General features: G+C 50.0%; 1 protein-coding gene across 1 annotated transcript; it reads left to right on the forward strand.

Moving 5' to 3' along the window:
• Positions 1-521: 521 nt before the first annotated feature.
• LOC122370728 (ankyrin repeat and SAM domain-containing protein 6-like) lies at positions 522-11,400 on the forward strand. The gene is made up of 13 exons (XM_043346593.1): positions 522-581; positions 2,696-2,929; positions 3,153-3,380; positions 3,644-4,249; positions 5,358-5,549; positions 5,872-6,109; positions 6,782-6,896; positions 7,251-7,411; positions 7,743-7,905; positions 8,239-8,377; positions 8,692-8,853; positions 9,074-9,197; positions 9,485-11,400. The coding sequence occupies exons 2-13, from the start codon at positions 2,824-2,826 to the stop codon at positions 9,741-9,743; spliced, it is 2,493 nt and encodes an 830-aa protein (XP_043202528.1). The 5' UTR covers positions 522-581; positions 2,696-2,823; the 3' UTR covers positions 9,744-11,400.
• The last annotated feature ends 6,826 nt before the right edge of the window (positions 11,401-18,226 follow it).

The following is an 18,226-nucleotide window of genomic DNA, read 5'->3' on the forward strand; positions in this document are numbered from 1 at the left end:
ATTCCCTTTATACAGATAGGTACAGTTTAGACCTGGTTATGGCAAGCATTTTCGAGAAAAGATATGATAAAAGTCCAAAACAAAGGTCAAGAGAAACAACACCAACATAAAACACCGACTATGTAGCACTAATACTGTCAAATTCATAAAAATATATACATGAGTCGATCAGAAATTCACTGTAGATTTCGAAAATGGTGTCAAATGCCACTCAAATACCCCCATTCGCATGTACGAAGCAATAAAACACTGACCTTCAATTCCGCGTGCCATTCTCCATAGGCCACTGTGTATTAAATAACGCGTTCACTGATCGCAAAAAATGAGACCCACATATGACGCGTTTGCTACCAGCCAATCAGCGCTCGAGATGCCGAACGCTGATTGGTGGAGAGGGCTGTCGTTAGCAGTCCATTACACGTTGTTTTCCTTGAACATGTGCGTGAGCGCTGATGCTGCTCACGGGTTGTTTCCATTTTTCGTAATGCTGAAGGCACGGGAGCGAACCCCCCTGCATCTTAGTATCAACTATAGGGTAGACCGGGTAGACCGGGGCGGCAAGTCGCCCCGCCGAGGTCAAGGTAAAACAACGCCTCACCGATATTTCTCGGAACTGGCAAGGTTCTGGAGAAACATCATCTCTTCTATAAAACGTGCACTATATGATCATTATATGAGCAGACTGGAAAGAAATTGTGATGACTCTTTAGGGAGATATAACCAAAAATGTGTTTTTGGAGTGATTTTTATGTTTTGTTGTCAGCTTATGCATCATGGCGTTCTTTTATGGTCCACATCAGGTTAACGACTTTTATGTATTTTGAACAACTTTATCTAACGCTTATAATGCCGGGTTGGTTCGTGTTAAATTATGCCTTGCTGGAGTGCAAGGTGTTGTTCTCTGACCGAACTATGTGATGGGGTAAAACGCCCCAGTAGGTCGCGGGGCAAAACGCCCCATGGGGCGTTTTACCTCATGTGTTGTTCGCACTACCCACTTCCTAATGTTCGGTAGCTGGCTAACAGTAAGTTTCTATGCATTTATATGTACTTTTCTCAGCAACTGGATGGCAAAGGAGGTATTTTGTTAACATTTCCATTGCAATGATTTATTATTTGGCCTTATGAGACAGGTGAAAAACCTGCTCATACAAAAGTGTCATAGCTGAACAACTGATAGGATGGAAGGAGCTAACTTCAGTGCCGTGCTTCCCAAGGTCTAACAGACCTCTCATATAAGATTTAAGTCAACTAGCATGTTTAATCTTTAATCTAGAGTATGGGGCTTCTTGCCCCAGGCCGTGGGGCGTTTTGCCCTGGGGTTGGGGCAAAATGCCCCATTTGCAGTTGCTTCACAAATCACTTCCTAGCTAGGAGTCCGATCATAAGTGAATGAATTTGAGGAGTGGAAATTAAAGCAAAATGTCCAAAGAACGCATTGAGCACAAATTTGGCCTTCCAGGTGATGTGGGACAAAAGTTATGTAGCAAAATAAGTTATCTGGGGCGTCCTGCCCCAGGCTACCCTACGCTTTTCAACTAACTTAAGACTAAGTTTTAAACTATGTTCAGTATGCTATTTCTGGTACATGTAATTTAAAAATAACTTCTTTATGAATTTGGCTTTACTCATCAGAATAGAATACTCTATTTTTTCCATATTCAAAAAATATATCACCTACCATGTAACTCATCCAGGTAAAATGGTCGCTTTCCGCGTCGTTGGTGTACCCGTTGTTCTATATACCCTGGTCACGCTAGTCAAAGTGAAGTGCTAGGCGCAGTGTCTGACGATTCACACGTTTTCGCGCATCCTGCTGACTTTTTCATTTTTCAGGGGTATTACATGGGCCTATGCCCTGCCCCTGTATTGTTGATGTTATTTGACAGTGGACGTTCGGGGCAAGTGGCCGGGTATTAGTAACTTTATCATACACAGCGTTTCAAGGAATAGCTCTAGATATCTAGGGAATTTCTTGACCATTGACATTTGGCATCTTTGTGGGATGCCAAATTTACTAATACCGCCCTTAGGGCACCTCTCTGGCCTCTCCTGAACAGCCACCTATTTGACTATGGCTTACACCTTTGCCCTCTTATATCATCATTCATTGTTGCTAGTGCACTGCCAGCACACGTCGAATTGGGTTTCTATGGAGACATCAATAAACTCATATCTCGGTCACATTGCCCACCTGTCCCGGGACCGACCCCATATCTCCAACATTACCGCAATATGTGATGTCAGTTCACAAAATGTGCTGGCAGTGTACGAGCAATAGCTGTGAAAGACTGCCCTTAGAGGCATGGCTGCTGGTGCTGCTGTGCATTTCGCAAGCTGATGTCATGTTATTGGTCAAGTCACTAAATGTTGGGGTGTTCAAGTTTGTTGATGTCTCCATGTCCATGGTAACCCAGTTTGCTGTGTACTGGCAGCATGCTAGCAGTGACTGTGAAACAGGGCCCTTAGTCTGGGCTTACAATGTTACAGTCAACCTATCAGGAATTGGTTGATGGTCTCAAGTCATAAGTCAATGGCTCTGACTCTCAGCCAGTTCAATTATCTATTTAAACCTTTAATAAATACATTTTTATGACCCATCTAACATTTTCTAATCTTTCTTTATGTCAGGCTGTTATTTTCTGAATCATCAGCATGTTTTTTGAATAATCTGATCATTCTGAATTATTTACAGGTAAAGGGCCTTATTGTGATGCATCAAATTCATCTTATTTAACTGCTGTTATCATACAGTGATGCCCAGTAGGGGATAGACAAGATGCCAGAAGGACCACCACTGAGAGTTGTAGCACTAGCCAGCTAATGATGGAAGAGAATGATGGCAGCTCACCGGATGGTGCCATTGGAGCCTTTCTGGACAGCTGTTATAAGGGCGATCAGGCAGCCATAGCATCTCTGCTGGAGAAAGGTAAGCAACATTCCTTTTTTAGATTGAAAAATAAAGACAAGGTGCTCAATTTTCTATCATAGCTTTGCAGTGAAGGTGATTAGTAAATTTGACCTGAATATATTGTCAACAACAAACTTGCTGAGTGCCAATGTCAGTTAAAGTTTGATATTGTGACCTTTGCTATGATACACTGTTCTGTTTCTTGCTACTGCAGTGTCTGACAGTCCTCCCCTCTCCTCAGGAGTGGATGTGAATGGCTCGGACGCCGTGTACACCACTCCACTTCAGGTGGCCGCCGCCTCCGGTCACGAGACCCTGGTACAGCTACTGATGGCGCGCGGTGCGCAGCTGGAGGCGGCCAACCTGTACGGATGGACGCCACTAATGCACGCGGCTCGCCACGGCCACGCGGGGGTGGTGCGGCTACTACTGCAGCGGGGAGCCGACGGCCGCAGATGTAACCGGCTTGGTACGTGCTGCGTCGGGGTTCGGGGAAAGGGAGTAGATCGCGGAAAGGCTGAGTATTCACAAAGGAGTAGCGTGAAGTGTGGTACAAAAGATAGATGTATTGTTAATGATTGTAGTTTTAATACTTATTCATTGTTGCCTAGGTGTGCCGACTGCCGTCTTGTCTGCTGACCAATTCTTATGTCGCGTGATTTGTTTGTAGTAATTGTCGAACCTCTAAGTGTCAAGGCCAGGCGTGTGACCGCCTCACCACTGTTCCTTCAGGAGCCTCCCCGCTTCTGCTGGCTGCCGTCAGCGGTCACCTGTCCACCGTGTCTGCTCTGCTAGAGGCAGGTGCTGCCGATCCACCACCGGCGAGCCCAAATCCACAGCCACGCACGGATAGGGGCGCACAGCCTGGCAAGGGGAAAGTGGTAGGTCAGGTCAACAAGGAGAGAGTGATAACACAGACTGGCAAAGAGAGGGTGTCCGCGCAACTCGGCAAAGAGAAAGCTATAAAACAGCACAGCAAGGAAAGAGTTACAGCTCAGCTGAGCACGGAGAAAATCCCCGCACAGCCCATCAAAGAGAGAGCAATGACACAGCCTGGCAAAGGGAGGGCCACCGCGCAGATAAGCAAAGAGAGAGTGACCGCACAGGTCGGCAAGGAGAGAGCGACTGCACAGCCCAGCAAGGATAGAGCAGTCGCACAGCCTGGCAAGGAGAGGCCCGCCGCTGAGAAACCGGCGTGGACCCCTCGCCGATGTCCGACCGCGTCTCTGGCGGCCACATCTGCGGCCACACTGGCGGCGGCGGCTCACGGCAACAACTCTGTGCTGCGGCTGCTCCTGGACCGCGGCGCCGCGCTGGACGTTCAGCTTCCTGAGCTCGGTGAGTAGGACGTGGCTGCTTGTTCTATGTGCTTCCCTAGGTTGTTTGGGAGGGTATGGTGAGACTAGAACGGGCGCAATCAATTCCCTCGTGCCATGCTGATTGCCTGAGTGATTACTCAAGTGCTACGATGAGTTATGAATGATAGGATGCTTGAAGCAATTAATTTTTGTGGGCGATAGAAGCGTTAGTTGGTATCTACTTCATTAATTTATATGGTGTCATGTTTCCTGCTGGCTACGCTCCGCCCGCGTCGCGGACGGCATTGCTGAGCTTTACATTCGGGGAATATTGACCTAGGTTCACACATCCTCATGTGTATATTAAATTAAGATAATAATATTTTTAACGTAAATGCTCGCATTCCGCGCACGACACCTCTGTCGGGGCAGCTCAGTCAGTTCCTACTGTTTTGTTTGGTCAGCGTTGTCCGGCTCTGTACGGGGCGGCGGTAAATGTAGGTGCGGACTGCCCTCATACACGGAGTGGCTTGATCGCGGTGGTCTGGGCATACAGTCCATTGTACAGGCCCGTTCACTGTACACCGCCCAGGTAATTAAACGGCATAATTTATCGCCAGTCTGCACGCGAACAGACGTGGTGTAGTGGCTGGTGGCATGAGCTTACTTCCTGAATTCCTGAGTCTTGCGGCCCACCGCCGCGGTTGAAGCTGCGAAAATTTGCACCTGTCAGCGCCCAGCGGAGGTATTAGAGACATTGCGCTCACAGTATGTCGACTGACATATTGACAGTTCCCTGCAAGAACATCCTAAGTGTCAAATTTTTCGAAATTGAGATTTTTTATGCCATTCGATTCAGCTCGTTGAGCTGAGTCGAATGGTATAAAAATATCAATTTCGAAAAAAATGACACATAGGATGTTCTTGCTGGGAACTGTCTATTTTCGGCAGACAGGGTTTTCTGTCTTTCGTATGCTACTTTTTCTACTTAGCTTATGACGCTTCTTCTGGCAGCTCTAGTACGGACAGGTCTAAACGTACACTGATGTCGTGTCTAATTTTGACAGCTCTTCGACGCTGATATGTCAGACTGACCGTTCTGATGCTGCAATATTTGACAGCTCTGGTGACGGGTCTCATGTTGACAGGCCTCAATGCTCTGATGCTGGCGGCGGTGGGCGGTCACCGGTCCACCTGCCGTATCCTACTGGAGGCCGGCGCCGACCCAAACGCGCACAATACGCTCGGTATGACGGCTCTGGACATGGCCCGGGTGGCCGGTCATCGGCAGGTGGTGCGAGTGCTGGAGGATAGCACCGAGGAGGCCGATGACACGGGAGGTGAGCGGGAGGGAAGAGGAGGGAGGTTAGAGAGGGGAGGGAGGGTTGGGGGCACGGGCCACGTTGCGGCTGAGAGCACAGATGAGGCCGACGGAACGGGAAGCAAACGAGAGGGAGGAGAAAATCCGAGATGAGAAGAATGCTTTTACCGTGTAAAATTTGCAACTTTTTCCAGACAGCACCGACCTCGTAGGTACGCTTAGGTCGATGCTGTTTAGTATTTCCATTCTGACTGTCGGTCTCAGACTACCTCGATCGTCCCTGGGCTGTCCAAAGATCCCCCCCCCCCCCACTGACCGCCCTACTCTCCATTCCCCGGCAGACAGTACCGATCTGCACGAGGCGGTGCGCCGGCGGGACCTGACTCTGGCCACCCAGCTGCTCTCCGCGGACCCCGGCGCCGCCAACCGCGTCCGTTCCGAGTCTGGTGCTCCGCTGACACTGGCTGCACTGGCCGGGGACACACCGATGGCGGCTCTGCTGCTGCGGCACGGCGCGGTCGTGGATCAGCCGGAGCCGACCACGGGGTGGACGCCGCTCATGCACGCCGTGTTCCATAAGTGAGTGTCTAGGCTGCACGGAGGGACGGCAGTACGGTTGCTGTGAGACGTTTTGTTTGACAAGCGAGTATCACTAACCCAGCTGACCAACGGGGAGGGTGGTTAAGAGCTGTCGCACGCGTTTTCCGTAAGTAAGTCTTATCAGCCTCTGCTTTGGGGCGCCGTTTTGCGGTTGGCTACCCGGAGGGGGAAGAGGAGCGTGTTAGAGCTGTCACGCTACTGGCTGCTCGAGGGTCCAGCGCGATGAGTGGACAGGGGAGACGGTGACGTGTATCGTTGGGCAATACATAACTACCGTTGTGCCGCTATTAAACAGACCATCAGCACTAGCAGTATATAGTATGTTAATTCTCGACATAGGTAATAGTCGACTACAGAATGATGTTCTACTTTTCACAGGCAGCTATTTGCCTGGAGTGGTAAGCTGTGCCGCATCACATGGGCTGAGTTCACAAATTATAGCTTTGTCCCAATGCTCACAATCGACACGCTTAATTGCGTGATAAACGGCACAACTTAGCGCTCCGGTCAACTGATAGCTTCTGAGGAGTGGAACATCATTCTGTAGTTGACTATACATGATAACCATAACACTGCTGAAGTAATGAGCGATCACTTCTGCAGAGGAAGTGTCTGCTCAGGCAGCACGATGAACCCTTCTGTCTTTCATAGCCACCCGGAGATGGTGAAGCTGCTGCTCTCCTCCGGAGCGGACGCCAATGTGCGCGACCACAAGGGCTGCACCGCCTTCGACCTGGCCTCGCTGGTCGACAGCAGTCCCGACATGGTGAGATATCGGCAGGCGGGACGGGCTGTTGGAAAGCATATTGGACACGCGGATGAAACATAACCATTTCCCGATAAAATGTTATCAAGTAGGCATTTAATTGAGATTTCCGGTTATCACTGTCAAATACTGCGTGACTGTTCACCCGTCGATTTGAAATATTTAAAAGTAATTTAATGAAAGCAACTAAATATGCTTGCTATGCTAGGTACCACTCACTCTTAGGACAACTACCACCAAGTCATGTCGTGTGGCCTCCTGCGGCTCCGTTTGACCCTGTATGGCCTTGTGCGACCTATAGCTACCTTTGTACGACTCCGTTATATTACCCTTGTTATTCCACCTCCGCTGCAGATTCGTCTGCTGGCCGCCTGTACATACAAGTTCACTCCTCCGGTGCCCCCTGCCGGTCTGGCGGGCGGGCCGGCGCCACTAGCCTGGCAAAGTCGTGCCGTCAGCACACCCAGTCTACAGGACCGTGGTCTGAAGGCCTGGTGGAGCCGCTTCTCCTCTAGGTGAGAGTCGGAGAGTGGGAATGGAAGCGAGACTAAACGGGACTAGAGATGAAATCGAGACTGAGCGGGACAATGGATGGTACTGAGACTGATCGAGCCACGGAATTGGTACTGAGACTGATCGAGCCACGGAATTGGTACTGAGACTGATCGAGCCACAGAATGGTACTTGCTGCTGAGCGCTGACTATTGTATGGCTGTTGACTGGGATGGTAGTGTTGGCCGGTCGTACCCCCCCCCCCCCCCCCCAGCTTTAGTCCCGCCGTGTCCCACCTTCGCCTGTGGTATCATCCCTCGAAGCTGACTTCTCTCCTGGTGCGCTTGTTGCCAGATTTCAGAACGTGCGTGCCCGCGTGGAGCCAGTGGTGATGACCGGAGCCCGGCCCCTTCCGGAGGAGACCGGGGTGCCGCAGGACGCCGACCGGTCCCGGCCCCGACTCACCCTGGACGGGGTACTGCCGGCCGCCAAACGGCTCAAGGCCAGGACGCCGCAGGTATGAATGGGAACGGATGGCGGTGGCTGAGGGAGGGAGGGAGGAGAGTAGGCTGTGGAGAACCGACCACCGAGACTGAGTTAGATGCTTACTTTGCTATTCAGTTTGGCTATCGACCTGTGCGGGGTTTCCAGTCTTGACCAGCTTCTTTCATCAATGCTGGGTTGTCAGCCAGCCTGTTCCTAAGTCTAACCTCCCTGTTTGTCAGGGCTCAGTCTATAGCTGTTGCTTCTCTCTGTAGGGTTTCCAGTCTGTTCTCCCGTGCTGTATTTCCAGCCTGCTCCTCCCTTGTCCCGTGCAGTACTATCAGTCTGACCGTCCGCCCCCGCACAGGGTTTCCCGGCGCGCAGTCTGCCGTCTGACACGCTGCGTCCGGTGCTGCCGCCGTTCTGCGCCGACCGCAGCGCGCTGGATCGGTGTCGACTGCCGCCGGCTCTCTGCGAGGGGCCCGCGGACTGCGACAACGGCCCAGGTCAGTCGCCGGTGACATGTAACAGTCCGAGGCGACATGGCAGTCATGACTCCCAGGCTCGGAAAGAATGTGTTCGACCTACACAAGACTTGTAATCATGCCTTTATAAACGCGTGAGAACTGTTTGCGGCAATTACGGCGCCGGTGTCTCTGCAGCATATTTTACTAAATGGCTGTCTGTCTCTCTGCAGCTGTTTCTGTGTGTCTGCCTTTCAGTCTGTCACCGTATCTGTATCTAATTCTATGTCTATCTCCGTCTGTGTCTTTGCCTGTGTTTGTCTGGCTGTGTCCTGACGCTGCCGTCCGTACCGCAGACTCGGCCGCCGTGCCCGCGGCCGGCGCCGGCTCTGGCCCTGCTCCCGGCGGCGGCCACCTCAACACCTATCGTCTGCTCAGCTACCTCCGGTCGCCCAACTCGTCACCGTCCAACTCTCTCGGCCAGCGGCGGCTGCTCTCGCCCGGACCGCACTCCTCCGGTGAGTTGTGAATATACACTCCTCTGGTGAGTTATAGACTCCTCTGGTGGGTTATACACTCATCTGGTGAATTGTGCACCTCCCCTGGCGAGTTATAACTCCTCCAGTGAGTTATACACTCCATCCGATTCGTTGGTATGTGATGCTCACGTATCGTAGCTCGTCAATTTTACTTTTAACTGTTCATAACGCTCTCTGAAAACTTGAGTCCGTGTTTCAGGCGATTCTGGCTTCGAAACGTCTGGGAAGTCTTCCATTGACCACCCTTCGTACTTGAGGAAGGCTACCAAAGGCTCACCAGCGAAACGGGGCTCGCTCAAGCAGAAACCGAGTCTCCGTAAAAAGTGAGTGTGGTTTAATATTTTAGTTATTTTGATTCTTGATGTTCACCCTGATGTCTGATGCTTGCCGTTTGAGTCCGGCCTTACCGTCTGAATGATAGTGGATACCTGCTGCTTATGCATTTGTAGTGTTGATAAACATAACAAATGTAATGGTGCGGGTGAGATGTGCTTGATCGAACTTTCAAGAGCTGATTGGATCGGATTGTTATCATTATTTACTGTGTATTTCTCATCTTCTGATAAGTTAAACACATCATAACACCGCGCCTCTCTCGCTGTGCCCGCAGACCCACCACCACGGCCGCTGACCCGCCGGCCGCCGCCGAGCCGGCCACCTCCGACGGTCAGGCGGTTGGTAAGCTGACCTACCTGCTACGGTCACTGGGTCTGGCGCGGTACGGCTCAGCGTTCGCTGCGGAAGAGATCGACTTTGAGGCGTTCCTGGACCTCACAGACGATGACCTTGTGGAGCTGAATGTGAGTCGCCGAGACCGTCAGAAGCTGGCTGTTGTGATTCAGGAGCTGCGGCAAAAACTGCGCGTGTAGAGGCGCGTACCTGAAACTGTCGCGCCTGGAAACGGGCCTCACCGGCGCACATAGCCGCCAGTCGGCGTCAGAGGCTGCTGTTTCAGAAGTGGTGCCTCGAAGTTGGGTGATCTCACAAGTTTGCCTACCCCGTGGGTTTATTGGTAAGTGATCTCAAAAGTTTGTGATAGAATAGGGAAACTGGTGTGCAATTGTTGAGGAATGACTCTAGAGCAGTTCTTTGCGATATTTGATCTGGTGCCCCGCCCTGCAGTGGTTTGATCCTCGTTAAAGAGAGATCCCGTTGAGTGAAGGAAGACACAAGCTAAGTGTTCCACAGTTTTCGTGGCTGCGTGCTGTTTCATGGTTGTCAAGCTCAGGCGAGGTCGTGGTAGAAATACTTGTGTTGTTTCTGATCTCAGAAGGCTCTCAAGCTTTGCAGTAAATATCCTGCAAACTTTCGGTAAGAGTGCTCTGCACATTTACACAGTGTTGCCGTATTGCTTGCACCAACGTGGAGTTAGGGTAGACTAAGTCTAGACCAAGGCTAGTCCAGTTAGACCAAGGCTGTCTCTTCCCAATTGGGCCTTAATTGAGGCCTTAATTGGCTACTTAATTGAGCTGCTGAGAGCGGTATTTTTGTGAGAGCCGCCGTCCGCCCGTGCTCTGGTGGAACCAGCAACCACTTCAAGCCCCAGTCGCAGTGTAGAATAGTCAGCAGGCCAGAATTTAGGCACTCGCGTTCTTGTTGTAAGGGTTTTCTATGCTAGTCGTGAGGAATTTCAATTTGCATTAGCATGACCACGTTGGACCTATAGGGTTGCCTTCTTCTCACGGTTGCGTTATATTAGTTCATTGAAAAATGGGCATATATTTATCTTTTGTTATCATTCTCATTGTTTTATTTACTATTTCATTATGAAATCAGTCGCCAAATAATGTCATTGCATTCATTCATAATACCTTGCCAGTGCATTGTAGTCATATAGCTCTCCATCACGATTAAGTTCAAAACATTAAACATTTCAAGTACAAAATACCCCGCGATATGGCTCCACCGATAACAGTAACCTGCGAGCTCCAGTCAGTATCGATGGCTCCAGCCAGCTTGCCTCTCGAAGGCGTACCCTTAATGACAGCTCGGTCGCTCATTAATTAACCGCACCCTGAGGTGCGTTTGCTGCGTATAAGAACGGTGCCTTATCTCGTGCCTGGTTAGATCACGTGGTCAGAGTGGTTTGAAGATGTATCGTTGATGTCTGCCGGATCCTGTTATTGATTTTTGTAAATACCGGCATTACAATGTGCAAACAGTATTATTGCCTATTAAATGGTATGTTAGAAGATTTCAGGTAAATTTACTTTATGAATATATAATCGGGGTTGTTATATGGGGCGGGTCATATAGTGTTTTCAGCCAGGGCTGAGTAGTGAGTAGTGATTAGAGAAGTGAATATTTGAAACGTATTGCCTATTTATTGGTGTGTAAATGTACTTTTGCGACGTTTAGAGACAACATTGGCTGGTGTGTCTAGCCCAGTAATCAGTATTACGCCTAAAAGGTGCCTAGATGTGATTCAAGATGCAATATTATTTCAGTGTGGTCTCAATGAATAAAACCGTGTGCGTTTTTTGACTGTTTCTGCGAGTATTATTGAATAAAAAAACTTATATGCGATGGATAAGTTATACTGCCGTCATGAAATAGGAGACCCTTATGATTTCCTTGTAGACCAATTTACGCTTCTATTCTGCATCCTCAGATGCCCATCCCTGTCACTACTAACCAGTTAGGCTGCTGTGGTGTCAGCTATAGCCGGAGCTATGAAACTGTGGTTACCGGGTCAGCCGCTGGTGTCGCGACTGGCAGTAGCCTGCGGCCAGTTGATCGTTGTTTGACGCTTGGTTTGGCGCACCGGCGACTCTAGCGACGACCTCCTGTCACGAGCTTTTTACAATTATGTGGCAAAAAAAAAATCCTCGATGGGAAAATGCGTTGGTCTGTGAATAAATAATAGCAATAATTACGATGCACCGATCGATAGGTGCCGTTTAGCCTCGATGCTGCATTTGATGATGCATTTCCTCTACACTGCTTTCATGAGGAAAACTGCTTTGATAGCTTTACGAGGGGGTACCCAAAAGTAACGGGAATCGTGCTCTGTAGGCCAAGCCAGTTGTAGCTCGGCATTGCCCCGCCAGGGGCAACCCAGTCTGGCCCCTGGGACGTAGTCTGCACCGCGAGGTGACGGAGTGAGGAGGCGCAGCCGCGTGGCGCACACGTTTAGTGAAGCATTCCCGCCCGATCTGTCGTTTTTTGAGATGGCGGAACTGAACGAACAACGCGCATCGGTGAAATTTTGTTTCCTGCTGGGGAAGTCAGCGGCTGAAACAGTTGCAATGCTTCAAGCAGCATACAAAGATGCTGCCATGAGCAAGACGCGGGTTTATGAATGGTTTTCGCGCTTTAACCCTATTCCTGGCGGGGGGGGCCTCAGGAGCCCCCCCCCCCTGAGGTTTTTTGCGTATTTCTCCCAAACGCGTTGAGCTAGGAAGCTCAAATTTTCTGACTTTTCCTAAAAGGCTTCTACGCAACATGTCTGAAAATTTTTAGTTGATCTGACCTCAGGTCAGGTCACCAGAGGCGGTTTGGTGACCCTACCTAAAAAAAGTTTGCAATCACGCCAGAGCTAGAGTTTTTGACCGATCAATTTCTTCTCTTCAGGCTTTAGTTAGGGTACCAGTATGTGCAATTTGTATATCTCGGAATTTTGATATCGGTGACCTAAGGTCAGGTCAGTTTCGCGACCTCCCCATTATAAGTCAATGGGGGAAAAATCAACTCCCTGTTTTTACCACTAAAACGGGTCGGAATGGCCCCATATACCATACATGACTTCATATACGATCAACCTTCACTACCTTGAGGTCTGTTTTGCTGTTGGGCAGCTGTGAGGTCATGTGACGTCATCAAAGGTCACCAAAGGTTTTTGGCCAATAACTCCGTACAGGAACAAGATACAGACGCGTGGATGGTCTCATTGTGTTCAGCTCGTCAAGACGCATCGAATGATATACATGATGACCTCGAGGTCACGTGACCTGAGGTCAACCTTTGACCTTGACCTTTCGAGGTCAACATATATATCATTCGATGCGGATTGACGAGAGGATCACGATGATGCCCTTAGTTTGTTCCTATCTTGACTAATTCGAAAGTTATTCGAGAAAAACTCTCTCCATATCTAGCGCCGCCATTTTGACTTTTTCAACCCCTGTGACGTCATCTTTGACCTGACTTGAAAATGACCTTAGTAAAAATTGTAGATCTTGACCGTGCGTATCCGATGCCGTTTACCGTTTGTCGCTATCTTGCTTCGTTCTCGAGATCTCAGGGGGGGGGGCCGAATCGGCCCCCCCCCCCCGCCAGTTTCTTGTCCCGGCGGAGCCCGCCAGGAATAGGGTTAAAAGTGGTCAAATGTCACTTGAAGACAGCCCTCGATCGGGGCGTCCATCGACCTCGCGAACCGACGAAAACATCGCAAAAATCAAAGAACTCGTCATGGAAGACCGTCGCCGAACAATCGCAGAACTCGTTTATCTGTCTGGTGTCTCGTGGAGCTCATGCCAACGCATTTTGAGGGAAGATTTGCAGATGAAACGAGTCGCGGCAAAATTTGTGCCCCGTGTGCTCACAGAGGACCAGAAACAGTCACGAATGAACGCGTGTCAGGAACTGATAGACCGGTTGGAAGTTGATCCAGATTTTTTTTTTCAAAGGTCATTAGGTACTGGCGATGAAAGCTGGTGCTATGGGTACGACCCTGAAACAAAACAGCAATCAAGTCAGTGGAAGCATTCGAACTCACCACGCCCCAAAAAAGCGCGTCAAGTGAAGTCCAATGTGAAGACAATGCTGATTTGTTTTTTCGATGCAAAGGGAATTGTGCACAAGGAATTTGTTCCCCCTGGTCAAACTGTTAATCAGACATTTTACTTGGACGTTCTGCGGCGTGTGCGAAACGCGGTGAGACGGAAACGTCCCGACATGTGGCGAAGCGGGGAATGGTGGTTTCATCATGACAATGCCCCTGCGCACACTGCCTTGAGTGTCAGACAATTTCTGACAAAAAATGACATGACCCCACTGATCCACCCTCCCTACTCACCGGATTTAGCACCCTGTGACTTTTTCTTGTTCCCCAGAATGAAAAAAAGACCTCAAGGGAAACCGTTTCGAGGACGTTGATGAGGTGAAAGAAAAAACGACGATGGCTCTGCAAGGCATCACCTTGCAAGAGTTCCAGGGCTGCTTTGAGCGCTGGAAAACGCGCCTGGATAGGTGCATTGCCTCGAAGGGAGAGTACTTTGAGGGTGACTTGAGTGACGATGTGTAGAGATCAAAGAATACACAGATATGAAACAATTCCCGTTTCTTTTGGGTACCCCCTCGTACCTGCGCATTGGCTGCCCCAGTTAGAGCTAAAGGGAGGGTCAACCGTCAACATTGATCGGATCTCGGAATCGTTTCACGCACTGCGAAATCGTGCTGTTTAAATCGGAACACAAAGAGAGGCGTAAGAATGTATTTCTCATGCCCGCTGGCCACCACTGCATGTGCCTCTGTGCCGAAACCACTTAACCCAACATAATAAACAAACCAAGCAAACGACCATTGTATCATTCGATGGATACGCTTCTGTAGCCAGGGTATTGTTCGAGATGAATAAAGTAATGTAACATATAGATAGTGCAGCTTATGTGTCTCCCAATATGCCTAGTCATTCACCTGTATCCTGTATGCTATTCATGTGTGACCCTTCCTGACCCTGCATAACCCGACCTGACCGTGTATAATCCCGTGCTTGTGTATAACCGACCGTGTATAACCGACCCTTTCCTTCTCTATTCCTTCCAGTCCACCGGACCGCTCCACCCATCCCTACAAAGCGCCGCCGCCCGCCGGAGTCCCTGCCGCGCTACCTGCGTCGTCTACCTGTCGTTCGGACGCCGCTGCACGCCGCGCAGTGCGATCGTTGGCGGTGCGCGCTACCGGCGGCAGCGCACTGGCGCATGCCCCCAGGCGCTTCACAGGCCGGTAAGGCCAGTGCCCGCCGGCCGGTGCTAGAGGCAGGGGGTGATGACGGCGGCCGACGCGCGACCCCCCGGGCGGGTCTGTGCGCAACAGTGTCGATGGGAAGGCGTGGGAAGTGACTCGGCTCTGATCGTGGTGTGTGCCAGAGGGGATCAGAAGAAAGATTGATAGCCTGTGCAAACCCTGCATTGATAGCCTGTACCAAGAAAACAGTCATCGGGCTGAAGATCTCAGCGATGTGCCATCGATCTTTATTCGACGCCTTGAAGCGATTGTCATTTCGTAGAAAGTGATCCGTGCTGCGATCAGGATCAGTTGAGCTAGAGAATCTAAGCCTGTCGGCGACACTGTGTCGCCCGCTGTGGAAGGCGAGATGTTGACCTGAGGCCACCACGTGTCAAGCCGCCATGTCGCTGAAGGTGATATTTCACGCGCTGGAGGGCGTCACGGCCAAAGGAGAAAAGGCCATCGTCGTCAACTTCAGAGGTGAGACTTACGTCGGCATTTTTTCAGCATCAGAGATCAAATGAGATTTCTTAGGTGCTTTGTGAAGGCGCTATTTTGGTAGAATTTTCTCCCGCTCCTTGAGCGCAGGTGTTAGGCGATTAGATGAACGACTGAAAATTGTAGTAGGTAGTCGTTGCAAAAACAAAAACAAAAAATCCTGCCTCACTACGCATTACTTGAAGTTCACTTTGGGCCGGTGAAGTTCGGATAAACTTCTTATAATTAACATAAAATGAATAACAAGGTAAAACTTTCGCCGTGTAGCCAGACTTTTGCTGGCACTAATTAGACACATGATTTAGCACGAAACAAACAGTGATGTTATAACTTATAACACGATACACTGAGATAGCTCCGAAACCAAACCGGCCCGTTCCGCCCTCCCCATCTGACCGATCCCACCCTTCCCCTTTTCTGCCAGGTCAGAGTCGGACTACGGCGCCCCTGGGCGACTGCGCCTCCATCGAACAGGTAAGTCGGCACTGGGGAGGCAGCTGGCTTCGTTAAGTTATTACCCGACCCTGAGTTGTTTGTGACCTCCCTTCGGTCCCTACTTACAGTGGTCCTACTTCCCAGCCAGCAATTTTGCTCCGGGCCCAAGCAGGCTCAGGTGCGGATTGCCCGAGATTTTTAGTCGGGCTAAAGTCGGCTAGGGCTTGGGCTAAAGTCGGCGTATGACACAAAAACGCCGACTAAAGCCCATGCTCTGCCGTAGGTATGCCCGCTCTGCGAGATCCGGACAGCCGTAGTTTAGCCCTAGTTGGGCGACGATTGGCGTTAGCCCGATTTAAGCCCGAGCAGTGAATCCATTTATATAATGGAGATTACTCTGGGCCCGAGCGGGCTGAACTCCGGCCAACCCACTCTGTGTGCCCTGTCTATCCCGACTTAAGCCATAGAAGTGAATGGGGTTTATACATTGCAAACTGCTGTGGCTTTGCTCGGGTTCGGCTCGAGTGACGGCTCCTGTTTTCTCAAGTCTCGACTTGACTTCATCTTGCTTTTGCTTCACACTAGATCAAGTAGCAAGGAGCAGCCAATGCACTTTCAGCAGGTTGTGCGGTTTCAATGCATATTTAAAATTGTTACGGTCACTCATATGCTGAAGACTGCCGGTCATCGAGCATTGCGAAAGGAAAGTAGTGGTTGACTTTGATTGAATGTATATTTCAAACGACTACAGACACGTCAAATGAAACACAAATACATGAAACAGTGGACTGCAAACTGCAGCAAAAATATGGCATGAGTCATGAAAAAGCGCCATCAAAACTATAAAACAATCACAAGGCCCGCTAGCCTCCCTCCCCGTTCATAATACCTACTTGGTTGAGCACTCAACCGAAAGCATAAAGTAAGGACAGCAAGAAATCGCTCATAAGGTATAAAGCAATTAGCAAACAATCGTTTATAAGGAACTTCACTCTGGTGAATGGGAGCTTTGGAGGCGTCTGGCTCCTCCACACACAAACATCTGCAGTAGGTGGTCGGCCAGCTTTCGGCGCAGTTTCCGTATATGTAGGTATGCCTACTTAATTATAAGCAGGCAGTTTCCGCTAAACCACTTGGCGAGGGCGACTGCGGCGTCCACCCGGTCCTGGTTTGCATAACTATTCCATTTTTTGAAACCATTTGCTCTAAAGGTACGTACCTGAAAAAGAGATTAATTGGTTTAATTTAGGTACATTGCATGTTTGCTTGAAAAATAATTTATTGTTGCATTAATAGGGTAAAAGCACTTCTCATTGATCCGTATAAAATGTTCATTCGATTTTCAACGCGGACAGAGAATGAGCGTGCTCGGTGATAAGTAGATAAATATTTGTGTTTTGTATTTCATTTTCCTGGTTCAGAAGTGCTGGTATAAGGTATTTCACAAAGATATAAAGGCACGCAATGCGGCTTTTCTGAGCGAGGGTATAAGTCGCCAGGCTGAAGAGCTATTCAGCTTCATGTTTGATGGCGTGAAACTCAAAATCATGACGTTTACATACGATTAAGCGCACCATTTAATACACTTACCTACCGTAAAACTCCATGCCAGCCCACTTGATAAGAGCAGTGAGCACTATCCCTTCGCGCTGTCACACGCGCCCAAACATCAACCACCAAATGCCCCAACACCGGTGTGTGGTTTCGTCGCACAGCGCGCAGACTGTCACAAACGCTGCACATGATTGGCGCAGAACTGCGCATGCGCGAACAGCCGAACAAGTATGGCTAAGCTCCGGCTTTACTCCAGTTAGCCGAAGGACACAGCCAGCTTGATCAGCCCGCGCTCCGCCCAAGTTAAGCCTGTTTTGGATGCGCGGGCAGATGTCGGGCTGAGCTACTGCTATCCGCACGTGGGCATAGCTGCGTTATGCCCCAGCTCAGCCCTAGTAAAAAATACATTGGTTTTGATCAAAGTGGGCAAACCCAAGCTAAGCCCAAGCTGCCCGACGTTTGCCACAGTTCAGCCCAAGCGAATTGCTGGCTGGGTTAATGCTGCTGTAGGTGCCCTACCAATTTAGACACCTGGCTCGTGATCTGTGACCCAGCTCTGCCCTCTTCCCCGCTCAGGTGCCTTTCCATTGATCCCAGCTCTGAATTTGTTGCCCAACGCCGTCCCCTGCTGTGTACTACTCTGCAACCCTCGAGGGACCACAACGGCGCGGCGCCATTTCAATTTGCAAAACACCCCCATGCGCGTCCCACGCCGCGCCCGAGGGCGAAGCCAGAGGTGGCCGGCTGTAAGGGCTGTTGTAGGTAACGGCTATTGTAGGTGACGTTGCTTTGGAGAGGTGCTTAAAACAAGCAGAGAAGAAAGCTCGGAAGTTTGTGGAGGAGCCGATAGCATTTGGGTGGGTAATATGTGACAGAGACGATTGATAAACCGTTGTCGGAAGTGTGAAGCCAATCG

The sequence above is a fragment of the Amphibalanus amphitrite genome, unplaced genomic scaffold (assembly GCF_019059575.1).
Source record: "Amphibalanus amphitrite isolate SeventyFive unplaced genomic scaffold, NRLGWU_Aamphi_draft 001163F_arrow, whole genome shotgun sequence".
Lineage (NCBI taxonomy): Eukaryota > Metazoa > Arthropoda > Thecostraca > Balanomorpha > Balanidae > Amphibalanus > Amphibalanus amphitrite.